We start from the raw sequence: 14,441 nt of genomic DNA, 5'->3' as shown, positions 1-14,441 counted from the left end.
GTGCGGACTGTCTTTGAAAATATTTTGACGTCGGGGAAGATCGCCGTGTGATCGATGCCCATTCCCTGGAGATTACATCGTGAATTGCATTTTCTCCATATGAACGCACATCGCATGGACTGCAGTCCTATATGTATGAACGATTCTCACATCAGAAACCGTGTGGCGTGCGGTTGGTCGAAAGACCTTGCCATCTGCAATGCTCTGCGGACTTTATAACTTCGCGAATATTTTCTGGAAAACTTTCGTAACCAGAGAAATCTGAGATATTGCGTGTAGCTACAATAATCATTGATAAATCGTTGATAAAAGGGAAAATTTGTAGCATGGAATTGAGTCATGCATTTTTTTAAGTAAAAATCGTAGAGATTTCTAATAATCACTAGAAACATAAGCGATGAATAAACCTTAACGATTACTGCTTGCAGGAAAAAAAATTCTCAAGGTTAAATCCAGTGATTAGTTCCGATCGCGTCTTTTAGGATCTTATTTGCATTAATGGCGGCTGTACCTGAGCGAAGGCGTTCATCGTGAAATCGCCAGGCACAAGACCGGTTTTCTTCCGAGCGTAATTATAAGGTTCGAACCAATCGCGCGGTATCTCGAAAAAATTCAGGGCCCATCGCCACCATCGACTTAGCCGCAGACGCCATTTTTCGTCGGTCTTTGTACCGTCGAATCTGTTTTACGCGAAAAAATTTGCATATTTTTTGTCGCATCAAAGTGTAGCGGTTCGTTGTCGTAAGACGAAACAAATTTGGAGTAGATAACTCTGTGTAAAGTGCATTTTATCTAAATCAGACGCGTCAGATCTCCAGCAGATTATCAGAAGATACTTATCCGGAATGAGGAAAAACGTGTTAGTATAACGCGTTTAATTGATCGCTATTTATGAGACACGCTCGAAGGCATTCAACTTCTTTTTCTCACTTTGCCAAACCGTATAATAAATATATTCGCAAAAATTGCACTGTAAAGCAGTTTGATACGTAGTTTCTTGCTCGCGACCTGCGTTCTTCCGATGTAATTAAGCGATTTTATTTATGTTTGTTACGCTATTAAACTGGAAGGCAAAGCGTGCTTCGTTGCTATGCGTTGCGTCGTCCATCGTCTTAACTTTATAGAAATAGCCATGTGAACATCGACGCGAGCGAAAAGCTAGGGAAACACGCAACGATATCGATCCTCAAGCTTTCGATCGCTGCAAAATTTCTGGCGATTTTCTCGGCGATTATACATTCATTGATTTACGAATAAACGAGTTCGATTCTGGTCGATTCATATAACAATGGTATTAATTATCAAGTTGGAAGACGAATATATGTATGTAACACACGCGAAAGGATGTGAGAATAAATAAAGGCGCATGTTGATTTAATGGCCGCGGTGGAACGAAAGAGGCGGACGAACAAAAAGAAAATGGTTTGGTTCATGTTCTTGCGACGATGACTGAGATTGGTTCCGCGCTTTCTTCGGCTTATGCCGCGCATGGCAGATAAGGCACGCGCACGGGAAAAGCTCGGGGATGAAGATAAGAATTTTTCTAGTAAAACGAAAGATCTCATCTGGATCGTGCGAAAGAATACGCGTATGATAAATGATCTTCTTCAAACTAGTCTCTGCTCTAGACATAGATTGTCCTCGAATCCTGTTTCTCTCGATCTAAAACTTCAACGGAAAGAAAAGGATGCTCGCCGATAACATGGCGAGTCAATATGTTTTACGCTACTGTGCGCGCGAGAGTATACTATAGCTCTACGAATATTTACAGATAAATACTTACATGACAATTAATTTTTTCAATTATGAACATTGATTTTTATAATAAAAGTGATTTAATATGATATATCTTCGGCGAAGATTGGTTTTTGTCAAACATTTTCTGTAAGTGTTCAGATTAAAAGTTAATAGTCGATATTATATATATTTGTAAAGAAAAGAAGATTGCTTGATCTATTAATAACAAGTGAATCTATAAATATTAGCGAGGAATTTATTTGATTGTTTTTAAAAACATGTGTGTGATGTTTCATTAATAATTAATTAACATGCTTGTAAACAATCCGCTACATTGTCGTTATGATCTGAACAAAAAGTCTCATTAAACACTGACAGGCCAGTTATACTTCGTATCGGCGTTTTCTTGCTAATTATATATTCTGAAAACGTCCGTTAGAATTTTTTCGATTTCATCTGAATGGATTATAAATTAATGAGCTATAGGATAGTGTAAGATGATATATAACACGCAGCGAGTTATTATCTAACAGTGCGTGAAAATAGTATTCTCGTCCGACAGCATGATATAAGGAACATTGTGTATATACGCGGTACGCATATAGAACTTACCAATATCTCTTTCTCTCTCTCTCTCTCTTTCTCTCTAACAAATAATAAACCTTATAAACCCAAAAAGGCTATTTGTCTTGATAGACAAATAACGCTTTTCCAATCTAGGTTAATGAGAAATGTTTATTACTTTTGTGACTTTATCATGCAAATTGTTATGCGTGTACGTTTCTTTATGTGTTACGTGTGCAAAAGAAGTATCTTTCGTATTTCGTAATACAAAAGATATCGATTCAATGTCGATAAATAGAAATGTAATAAATTAATTTTACATTGTGCGATCGTTGATTAAGCACAACATCGTTGAATTCTTGTTCACAGAATACAGATAAACTTAGATATCATAAAATGGAGTAAACTTTTTCAAAGATAAACTCCTTTATCGCACATGCAAGATATTTTTTCACAGAGCCATATCCTTCATTGAATATAAAAATACTAATACTAGTCTCTATCCTATCCCTATTTTAGTTTTATTTATATATAATTTCCGAATTTTTTTCAAGCTCTCTTACTTTTCATCGCGTTCATATATCGTGCCGAAAATCGTGGCCGACACGTGTGCTCGGTATTGCGACACGAGTGCTGTTGCAATCCCTTTTTGGAATACGTATAAAAAGCGGCAAATGCAAAATACGTGGGCTTGGCATCGCACCGCAGGGTTCGTGGCTCCGGGGTTGAGGAGGGAGAATATACGTACGCCCCTGTCGGGGTGAACGATCGTGAGGGCACCGTCGGCGTTCCCTTTGTATACGCACCGCCCCCTCCCCTTTCCATCTCCTCCCCCTTTCCTTCTTGCCGACTGGTACCTCTGCGATATATCCCACAACATAAATACGCGTCTCTCCCTCCGCAATTCCCTATCCCCCCTCTCCTCCCTTTCTTCCTCCGCAATCCTGCCGGACTCCCCTGTCGGTCGGAGTTGCGTGGATACATTATACGAATTACATTGATGATACGTCGATGGGACACGAGATAGGGGGGTGCTTTGGCTGCACCGATAGCGCCGGAACTATTTTTCATGCTGCCCTCCCCGCGGACCCTCCGCCTTATCCGTCTTACCGCTCTTACGATCTTACGTCCGCGAGCGTTCGTTTCTTTTATCCGTTTCGCGCGAAAGAAGAAAATAACGTGGCTCCGACGGACTTGATTATGATGCAAATGATCGCATTTCAGTACTCACGCGAGCGCCATAGTCGCGGTGCACTATTAGGTGTGCCGCAATTTCTTATTCGTTAGTTCGCTTAAGGCACCACGCGATAATGAGTTCAACCGCATGTATACTGGTGATATTTAAACCAGAAAAATTCAATGATTTCTTCAAAAACTAGTAGCGGCCTTATAATTTGACTCATATAATTATGAGATTATTTTGATATCAAAATCACAGACAGGAATCGATTTAGTAAAGTCACAATCCTTATTTGTTGTACAGCAAGTTGTATAACCGGTTTTGTCATTAGAATTTTAATCAATCCGTGCACTTAGTATTTCTTGCGATTTAATAGTATTTCTCTATGCGTGAATGATTATTGGACAAAAAGTGAAAGGATATTATTACAAAAAATGAAAAAATTCTAGATTTTTTCAAAATTTCTTTACCGGTCGTTTACGAACAAATATGTATTATTCTTCTTTAATTTTTCTCATTTTGTCTTAGACTGCATTTTGATCTTTTCTTTTTTTATTAGCAATAGAAGTATGTAAGACGCGAAATAATTTTTTTATATGTACCACGATTTGTGTGAATGTTATACTTTTGATTATTCGATTAAATAATCATTTTCCTACACATCTCTAAAAATGACCGTCGCCATTGCGATGTGAGACGTAACATTGATCGCCGGAGAAAGCGAATAACTCCTCCCGCGTAACTTTGCAGTCAACCCCTTTCGGGAAGTCTCTTGAGAGTTTCTGATGACTGACGTTAAGTTTCACCCTTGCCTCAGAAAACTTTAGACATAATTAAATCTCCATCCTTTTCGAGCTTTTTTTTTGTTTGCTCATATTACGTTACATTAGCTCGATCGTAACATTACGTCGAGTACTCACATGCTTCGAATTTAATGCGATTGGATATTTACGAAGATTATTATTCTTATCATGTTTCTTTCTATTAATCTCCAATACCAATGAGTAAAAAAAAACTATGCTTTTCTTTTATAATCGAAAATTAGAAAAGCAATATATTGCGCATCGATTATGCTTTATTATGTATCCGAAAATATATTGTCTGTATATTCGAGTTACGTTTTGGTAGACCGATCGTTGCTTCGCGGCAAGACAGGCGTCCCCTAGGATACGCTTCCTCCCTCTCCTCCCGTCCCAGATCCCGCAGGATCATTAATCAAATTCCCCTTTAGCCTCGCCTCCCCCTTTATCCCCGCCTTGACCGAAGGCTCGGCCGCCATTACTGTGCGGCTGCATGCACAACGCACTAATTAAAACCAGGAAATTAATGTTTTATTCCTTTACGCCTACTCTCTCGATACGACGTATCGTGCCAGATGGAAAACTTCGTATTATAGTTCCAAAGACGAGGCACGATAATTTTGTTAAACCGATTGAGACTTATATTCTAATTCGTTCTAATTAATGTAGAAAAGAGCCTGATTTTCTTATTTTAAGATTGACATATAGAAATGCTACATATATTGCACTATACATTTTTAATTGTATAAACAGAATAAGAGAATTTTATATTTAAAAAAAATTGTTATTGCGAAAAATGAAAATTTTTTTTGACAATGCGTATGAAAAAGATACTTTTTATATTTAGTTTATATATATGTAGTAAAGAATTTTATTAAAAAGATGAAGAAGTTTTCAATTAAATTATCTGTTTTACTTTGTGTCGATTTTTTAATATGTAACGTAAAATTTAACTTGTTTTATAATAACTTTGTTATGAGTTTCGTTGGAGATTAGATGAAAAAAATAGCAAAAGTAAAAATTCTATGCATCACATTCTTTTGGCCAATGATTCGCTCTACCGTTTAATAGGTGTACAGATCGGTCAGAATGGAATCCATTAGCGGTCAGTATATACCTACATCAAAGTGTGTCAAGTCATTCATAAATATATACGAAAACTGTATAATTTATGGATCTAACACATCGTTAGATTTTTCGTTTGCCTTTTAGGAGATCATTTGTTTCGTAAAGATCTTTTTGTTTGCGCATGCAAGAAAGGTTTTACCTAGAAAGCCTTTCGTTTTTTGTGAAGAAAGCACTTATTCTGTGCGAATTCTATGAAGTCTCATGGGACACTGTGATTTCATTAAGTTTGGTCAAAACTTAAGAACGTTGAATATGAACGTTACAACATGCGAATAGCATAAAATGAACATAAATCTTTCCAATAAATCATTAAAATTTTTTTCTTAATTTTTGATGTTGGATATTATTATAAGCATTAAATTATATTTTTTCTTATAAAAAAAGTTCTAAAATTTTTGTATAGAAAAAAATGTATTATCCTTTTTGTGCAAACAAAAAGATTTTTACGATGAAAACCTTTTTTGCGAAGAATGCACTAGCGTGAGAATTTCATGGGATCGCAAGCATTTCAGTGAGTTCAGTCAAAATTTGCGAACGTTGAATATGAACAATGTGAATAGCATAAAAATGACATATAATGAATACATGAATACAATTCTTTCTAATAAATTACTTGAATTTTTATTTAATTTTTTTACGTTGAATATTATCATAAACATTAAGTTATATTTTTCTTAAAGAAAAGTTCCAAAAATTAATACGAAAAGAAAGTCTATCTTTTTTTTATTTGACATTTTTTAATTTTGATTTATTAAAATTTTATTTAACACAAATGTATTTTAATCTTAATAAAATACAAATACATAGAAATATGTTTTATCTATGCAAAGGCAGCAAGCTGTCGGTTTGTCAATAATACCTGGGCAACTTAGCGGTAGAATCATTATTAGGTCTTTTTATTGTCCATAGTTAAACAGATCCATAGTCAATTCTGAATGGGATTCACTGTCGGCAAACAGTGTGATATTCCCAAAAGGTAATTCAATTATACATAAATGCCGGATTATAGAAGAAAACCAATGATATTAAGCAATAATGAGATTAGCAATACATTTGTAAATATCTTTTATATATCGCTCAAAAGGACGATTGGCTTTTCATTTATTAGTTCCACACTGAGAGAAAAATTCTTTGAGAGGTTTAAGGAATCGATAATATCCGTTTCGAATCGATTGTCCTGATCATTTAAACCTGGATTTTTCTCTCAGTGCACTTAAAGACGCTTGTAAAGCAGTTACTTATATTTTTTACAATATTGTCGTTTTGCGCTATTTTATAAATTAACCATTCACTAAAATGTTATTATTCTTTTTATATGTACAGAACAGTCAAGTAATATGATTCTAGATCATCTTTTTCAAGAATCGAGATCTTTTATGTGCAACTTTTGAGTAAATAATTATCATTAAAAGCTATATGCTTTGTCGACAATCGTAATAATCTAGCGACAACAAACATAGCTAGAAATAATTGAAAAGTAGAAGAAGCTGTCTATAAACTGCACAATTGAAAGATAAATAATAAAAAAAACAATAAATCGTTAATATATGATTCGCTTGAATGGTTTTAGACGTTTTAGAAGAGAAGCCGTGAATTAGGACAAGTGCATCGACTCGCACGAGAACTAGAAAGCTGCATCGTCATGTTTCGACGACAGTGGTTTTGCTTGACGAAGAAAACATTGTCAAGAGTCGCAGATATAGACCATAGTGTGTCTCTCATTATGTCAATTCACGGGCGATATTTTTTACGATTCTTAACCGTTGCACGGTACGACAATTAGTCAAATACCACAAAAAAACGGATTGTATTCCCGGATGTGCCTAATTATCTTTATTTTGACAATTCATTTTGTTTTAACTGACTTCTGAGGTAATACAATCAGCGTGAAACGCTGCCAAGCTCTACTTTATTCGTCCGAAGTTGCGAACAAAAAGTCGAACTTGATCTTTTTGGACTTCGCAGACTGCAATTATGTTTACAGTTACAGAAAATCGAACGTATCGCGATACCCGGCTATAATTAACTCGACACGCGCGGCGATAGCTGGCGAGCAAAGATTCGTCTTTGCGGTGAGAATCGCGGAAATAACGGGAGCGTGTTGCATTGCACCTGTTCTAGTCGGACGCAAAAACAATCGCTTTTTCCGAGATAACTCGCGGAGATAATACGTTTGGTGCTCGGTGTATCGAAGCGGTTTCGCCATCGCGGTTTCGAGAAACCTATCCGCGACACATCCGATTGAATCGGAAGGACGGGCGATGCTAGATAAAACGGTGGTCGACCATTACGAGCCCACCTCGTGTAATTACTGATCTTCAGATATATCTTCTGCCTTCACATCGTTGTTTTGTGCGCGGCTCGGTCTCACCAGGTTTCTCCGATCGAATCGTAGGTATTACCGGCACCATTCATACTTTTGGAATTTCAAGATATCAACCATTTTCGATCGAGTAGCATATCCTATTCTTAGAAATTACATAATTACTGACACTGCGATTTACATTTTCGAACTGTGTTTATAGATTCGTGCGATAAGATAACGAAATTTTTAATCTGGCGAAGATACGTGACAACTATTGCTTCATATATCATCAGCTCCTTTCATTTTGAATGTAAATTGAATATAAATTTTCGCCCGCAGAGAAGCACACGGGACTGGCCACAATAGCCCCGGCCGTTGTCGGAGATCGTTTCGATCGGACGGTCGCGGGCGCGAGTCTTTTTTCGGGACTCCGGTCCAACCCGCCGATGTAAATCGAATAGAAATTGAGGGCGTCGATATTCGATATATCGGGGCCTGTGTATGCGAACGAGCGTGTGCATCGCGCCGCGCCGCATGGCGTGCATCGTGGATCGTAGCGCGGCGCTGCGCGTATAAAACGTGGGCCGAGCGAGAGGTAACTCTTGACATCGCGCCGCGGAGCCCAACTGTGGGCGCGGCGGATATCCCGCTGTGTCTCTCCAATATGGCCGACGTCATACGCACACCCACGCCGTGTCTCTCTTTCTCTCTTTCTCTGCCTCCCACTGACCGCCGATCTCCCCTTTCTCGATTCTCGCCGCATCGAATTACACGGTCAGCGAAGTAATTTACAAAGCTATACGCCCGCGCGAGAGCGCGCCGCACGGAATCGTATCCGTTACATCCCTCCGCGGCAGCAGCGCGGCGCCGCGCCACACCGCGACGGCCTCGGCCGCGGCCTGCGCGCAAATTCGCGATCGCCCATAACGATACCGTGAGATTAATGGCGCCGCGGTCCCTTTGTCTTTGGCTGGCTGGGGCGCGTCGACAAACGTATAGTCGCTGATTAATTAAGAACGCGAGAGAGCGCAGTAATGGAGGACCGAAGGAAGGGTGATATTTCGCGATCGAGAAAATCACGTCGCTATATCTTCTATAAGCTTGGCGTTCGCAAATGCATAAACAACAGTTTTACGAGTTGAAAACCTCTACCACTAAAGAATACATTATGTATTGTATTTTTTTAATGATCCCTCGAAAACGTTATGGTCTTCTGATGGCTGTAAATACCTTGGTCTCTCGAGACATCATTCCTTCGTCGAGGGAAGCCTCAGTAAAAGGAAATAGAGGAAAAACGATGTTGAATAATGAAGGGACTATTCTGGGACACTAAACAGGCCGCGATCGAGTTGCTACGCTTGTCCAGCGCGAAATAATCAAATCTAATCGCTTCCTGATTCAATTGTCTATTCAGGCATTGCGCGCGAAGAGCCTCATTCCATGTCCTTTCTCGTGTAACGTTTTTGACAAGAGTCGCGTTACGAGAGCCGCGGCTTCTTCCTCCTGGACATACACGTCGCACTTACGTGCTTGTCGTATGAATGCAGCCTGGTTTCCTGTCTCGCCGATGCTTCGACAAGAATCGAGCCGTTTTAGCCCACGAGCATGTCGCTGACGAAGCGAAAGCTATTGCTACAGTTTCAAGTATCGGCATATCCGCGGTATGGTACCCACGTATGAGAACGCCCATGAAGCGCCGCGTAACGAGTGGTGAATACAATAGAAATGCCTGGGCCCTAAACACGCGTTCGCGAACAATAATTGACGCGGAAGTACCGCGGAAAAAGCCTGCCGTTCGGCCGAAGACTCCAGAACTCGCGTATGTCCCTCTAGTCACTTAATCCGTAAACATGGCGGTTCGAGCAAACGTTACGCCTCGGCGTCGGTTTATCGGTAAATGCGGGGAAACAGCGAACGATGAGTAAGCAAGGACTGCGAAAGGCAATACTATATAGTATATTTTCAACAAAATCGCGATTTATACTAAAATACAACTCAAATTTTTAGATATATAGATAATAGATATACTATCTTAATGTTATAGCAGGAATAAAAATAAGAAACTTAAATTAATATTACATATTGCATTATTAGTATATATATATATTATGTAGTCTTTATAATTGTATATGTTATAACACTTGTGTTTTATGCAAAAAATTACTTTTTATTATACGAAAAGGGCTTATCACTTTTCCTACAAAAAGAAATACTTGGAAACATTCTAACGCCCGCACTATCGCTAAAAATATCGTAATCCGTATTTTTTAAGACCATAACGATTTTCCCACGGTACTTACACAAACTGGCGCATAGATCGGTCTCCTTCCGAACATGTTAATCGTTTCATGTATGTGCCGCGAGTTCGGAGTGGGTTTTAGATTGGCGAGGAAAATCCGTAGATTGGTTAACGAGGCTCAAAGTACGAACTCGGCGAAATTGGCTCGATTAAAACCCACGGGGCAGCTGCCCCGAGGATTGTGCCCCGTCATGTGATTGGTCCCTTCTCCCGGGTCCTTTCTTCGATCTCCTCCATTTCGAGATGCATCGATACTCGACCATCATTAATCATGCACTTTTGTACACACTCGTCGATGGGACTCCCTGCGAGGGACATCCGAGACGCAACAAAAATGAATCTCGGAGATCGAGACTGGGCCTGAACGGCGATCGAGGCCAGATGTTATTAACTTATGTAAAATAAACATAAACGAAAGCGCTGCGCGCGCATCAGGGCACTCCGTTGTGGAACATTAATCGTGCGACTTTTAGAAGGATGGTATAGCGATATTATGATTACTTTGCGCAACAATTTTATTTTAATCGTAAGCGCTAGTCAGGAGCGCATCGTAAAATTAAATGACATATCGGATATGCATCTTAATAAAATGAATTTTAAAATTAATTATCGTGATCCTCCTGCAAAAGATTTCAATGTCTATTTTCTATTCTATACAATACATACAATAGATTTTTCATTTTTTCAAAGTAAATGTATACACCTGTTAAAAGTTTCCCTCGGTTTCCCTCGTACATATACTTAATAAAAGTATTATGTTAAAGCACATGTTACAAGTTACATTAAAGTTATAAGTATAATGTTCTTTAATATCATTTCTGGGGCAAAAGATAAGATGAGTATCAAAGAATTAAGTATATATATCAAAACGAGACAAAACTTCCACCCGTATAACTCGCATCTATTCGATTTGCATTTAAAATGAAACCCGCATGTATTCGTGTAAGATAATGAAAAGAGGAAAGTGTGTTACAGTAGGAACATTTTGTTTTAAAGGATTATGCGTTGAATTAAATCAGCGTGAATGTAAATTATTGTTATTGCATTATATCAATTATTGGACCTTCGAATTAAGAAAGGGAAAACAAATAAAATTAATAAGTACGAATAATGCTGATCTTATGTAATAATATCACGTGCATTCTTGATTTCAGGATATGGACCTAATTGAGGTTCTCTGGAAGCAGGATGTGGATCTGGGATTCACGCTGGTGGAGCCGGCCACGACGCCCACCAAAAAGCCGTCTACATCGGAAAAAGAATCAGCGGACGAAATCGAGAAGCTGAAAGCTTTAGAAGCTATTAATGCCACCTATCAGAAGGTACGAAAAGGCTCTTTTTATACTTTCTTTCTTTTCGATTAGTATCTTGCGCTATTCGAATTTTGCATTGTTCATTTTTTTGAAATCGCACGATTGTGCTATTTCGAGTTGTTTCGGATTCCCAATTATAGCGTCTATGACGAGCGATTGTCTCTTGAGAATGCGCCGCTTTCTGCTTTCACGCATGTTAGAAGGAAGCGTTTGCTTCCTCGGACTCAATTTAAACGTTCGTTTCTCCATATGCCAACGGGCCCATTGATGTCTTCCTGTGTCCTCCGGACGATTATCGCAGATAGAAAGCTCCGGACGTGCACCTGTATACGTTAAAGAATGCCTCGCGACGTCGCACGTATTCCGTTCTGCCTCTCGATAATCGTCGACCAATTGGATTGTGCGAATAGGAAGCGACATTCCTTGTGTGACGCTTCAGAAGAAAAAGACTTCCAGATTTGGCTTCCGGGCATTTATGCACATGTTGATAAACATTTTAGGATTATTATTTTTCGTTTTCTTTCTTGAGTATCATTATAAATCATATTATTATATTTAAAAATATATATATTTTGGCATTTTTTAACAAGAATATTAAGCTAATTGCGATACGCTGAGAATACAAATATCAACAAAATACTGTGTCTAGATAGATTCATATCGATTCGTAAAATAGACGATGATGCATCAAACAAACATGACACTACTAGCTCGATCAACAGTGGAATTCGGCGCTCGGGGTGGTTATCTCCTTGTCATCTCTTCATCGTGCGTTACCGCGCAAAGTTTTTTTCAAGGGATATGCGCATCGTCCTGAAACGTCAACATACCCCGAATCTTTCGCGAACTTTAATATTTTTTTTGTTTCGAAAAATAGTATTGTTCTCTTATCCTGGTTCTTTAGCGCGTGGTTTCTGCGCTCATAATCGGTCGTAGATGATCGATCTCGATCGATCGGAGACACTAAGCCGCCTCAAATACGTAGCGGCTATGTTCGGTAGGCCCAAAGAGAGATTAGGAACCATATCCCACGCGTCTTCTCGGATATAATCTCGGCTGATATTCCAAGTCTGGCTCGTATCGATCATCGATCTTGTCTCTCTCAAGTTATATGCACATCCGAGATACTTAACTTTTGTCTCACGGTGTATTATAGTCGTGTCCCACGAGAAGGCATATCTTCATGCAGCAGTTGTTTATCTTTATATAAAGATTCTTCCATAGATTCTAAATATTTTTTTTCTCAGTAGAAAATTGAGTGGTCGATATTTTGTTATTAGAGACAGATATCATTCATTATGTTGCACCTGATGCTTCCGTTACTATCGAGAAATGACAGTAATGGAATTGACCCTTACTTCTATTTCACCGAAAAATTGATCAAGTCTCTACTATTAAAATACTTACAATTAGAATAATATGCAATTGAAAATAAGAAGAACAGAATATTGTTTCGATATCTACATACAATGATATTAGGAATTATACAACTTATTCTTTAATAGCTTCTGTCATTAGCAATGTAAAAGCAAGTCTTTTAATTCTGGAACTCGACTATCATCTTTAAATCAATTTATTTTAATTTTCTAACCGCGAATGTAATCTAAAGCTATGAAAAATGCAGGTTCTTTAGCTGATTGGATCCCAGTTGATTCTCCTCGTGCAAGTAAGTTTTTCGATACTGATGATTTTTCTTCGCTCGGCGTGTTTCGGTGGATGGACACGAGGCGCATTTAAGTATCCGGCAGATTCGAGCCTACGAGATCTCATCCATACGATGGTCACCGACAATGACGCTGCATCGACGTTCTGGGCGGGTAGCCCATCAGACTTCTCGACGTTCTTCGTCTCCCTCTCTGTCTCGTCCTCTCTTCATCCGCTTCTTCGCTTCTCTCTTCTTCTCACGACCTTCGGTAGTCTCGGCGTTCCTTCTTCTTTCTTTATTTCTTTCCCGGCGTCGCTATGCGCCGCTTCGTCTCCATCGGCCTCTTCCTCCGCGAAGATCGCATTGTTCCAGCGGGTTCTATCTTTGTGAGGGCTCGCCGCCGCCTCGAGAGCCCAATAACACGGGGAAGACCCTCGATCCCGATCGAAAGCCGACACATTGATCCGAGACGCGATCCGCGAACAGCTGAGAACAAAGAAGAGTCCAGTCTCTCGTCTTCTTCCTCTTTGTCTTGCATTGCGACAGATTATTGACAAGCATTGTTCCAGTGTCCGGCCACAGAATTGTTTTAACTAAAAAGGCAGGCAATGACTCAAAATCGACGTGGCGCTGTCAGAAGTGATAATGAGAAAATTTCACTATGCATATCTTCTTGAATTGCATATTATTCTTCCTTTCTTAATTGAGAATTTAGAATTAATATAATTCTGGCGAGTCCAATTTTACCGATATAACATTACTATATCAGCTTTAAGGTGAACAGTGCAATGAAAACACTATAAATGATCCTGCCACGTAGAATATTTGTCAACATGTCGTGCCATTCGAGAACGACGTTGATGTCGCTAGGAAGAAGCTTCTTCCTAGGCAAGTGAATTGCTGTAAACCACGTTGCATGTTTCTGTTGTACAATTATCTCAAGCCGCCGTGACTGGCAGAAATTTTTAATCCAGAGCCAAGATTTAAATGATCGGTGCACGTCGCGGCGACAGGCTCCATTAGAGCGACTCCGTCTCGCTGCGAAATGGGAATGAATTATGGAGGCGTTTAGAGGAACGTCAATCTAGAAAGTAGGAAAGAGGAAGTTCGATCGAGCGATTCAGGATGGAAAGCATTCGTCGCGAAGACAACAAATTTTTCCATGCTTAGCAGACGTGGTCACGGTTTGTTCCCCCTCGCGCATACATGTCTGTTTACTTTTCGTACACACGTCTCTCGGCTGGTATCGTCCATGCAAAAACATTAATCGATATCAATTAAAAATACAAAGATCCGTCGATCGCATTTAGAAAAGCAACAACGAAAAAAGGTCGTATCGATGTTCCTGTATAAATACTCAACTTGATATCTTGATCGGCATTCGCTTTATACGTATATATGTATGATGGAGATGCTCTTGATACGTCGTCGCTACATTGCTAGATCGCATGTATCATTGCGCGTTTTCAT

At 39.2% G+C, this 14,441-nt stretch overlaps 1 protein-coding gene across 5 annotated transcripts in view; it reads left to right on the top strand.

The window, feature by feature from the left end:
• Cnc (NFE2 like bZIP transcription factor cap-n-collar) overlaps positions 1 to 14,441 on the top strand; it is a 103,603-nt gene that overhangs the window by 26,547 nt on the left and 62,615 nt on the right. For all 5 annotated transcript variants that reach the window (XM_077403333.1, XM_077403332.1, XM_077403335.1 and 2 more), the window contains exon 2: positions 11,168 to 11,335. In XM_077403333.1, coding sequence (XP_077259459.1) covers positions 11,168 to 11,335 — 168 coding nt within the window. The remainder of the gene's footprint in view (positions 1 to 11,167; positions 11,336 to 14,441) is intronic.

This window comes from Temnothorax americanus, unplaced genomic scaffold, assembly GCF_048541705.1.
Source record: "Temnothorax americanus isolate GAGA-0224 unplaced genomic scaffold, ASM4854170v1 Scaffold17, whole genome shotgun sequence".
In the NCBI taxonomy this organism is placed as follows: Eukaryota; Metazoa; Arthropoda; class Insecta; order Hymenoptera; family Formicidae; genus Temnothorax; species Temnothorax americanus.
This window is presented reverse-complemented; position numbering and strand designations above follow the sequence as displayed.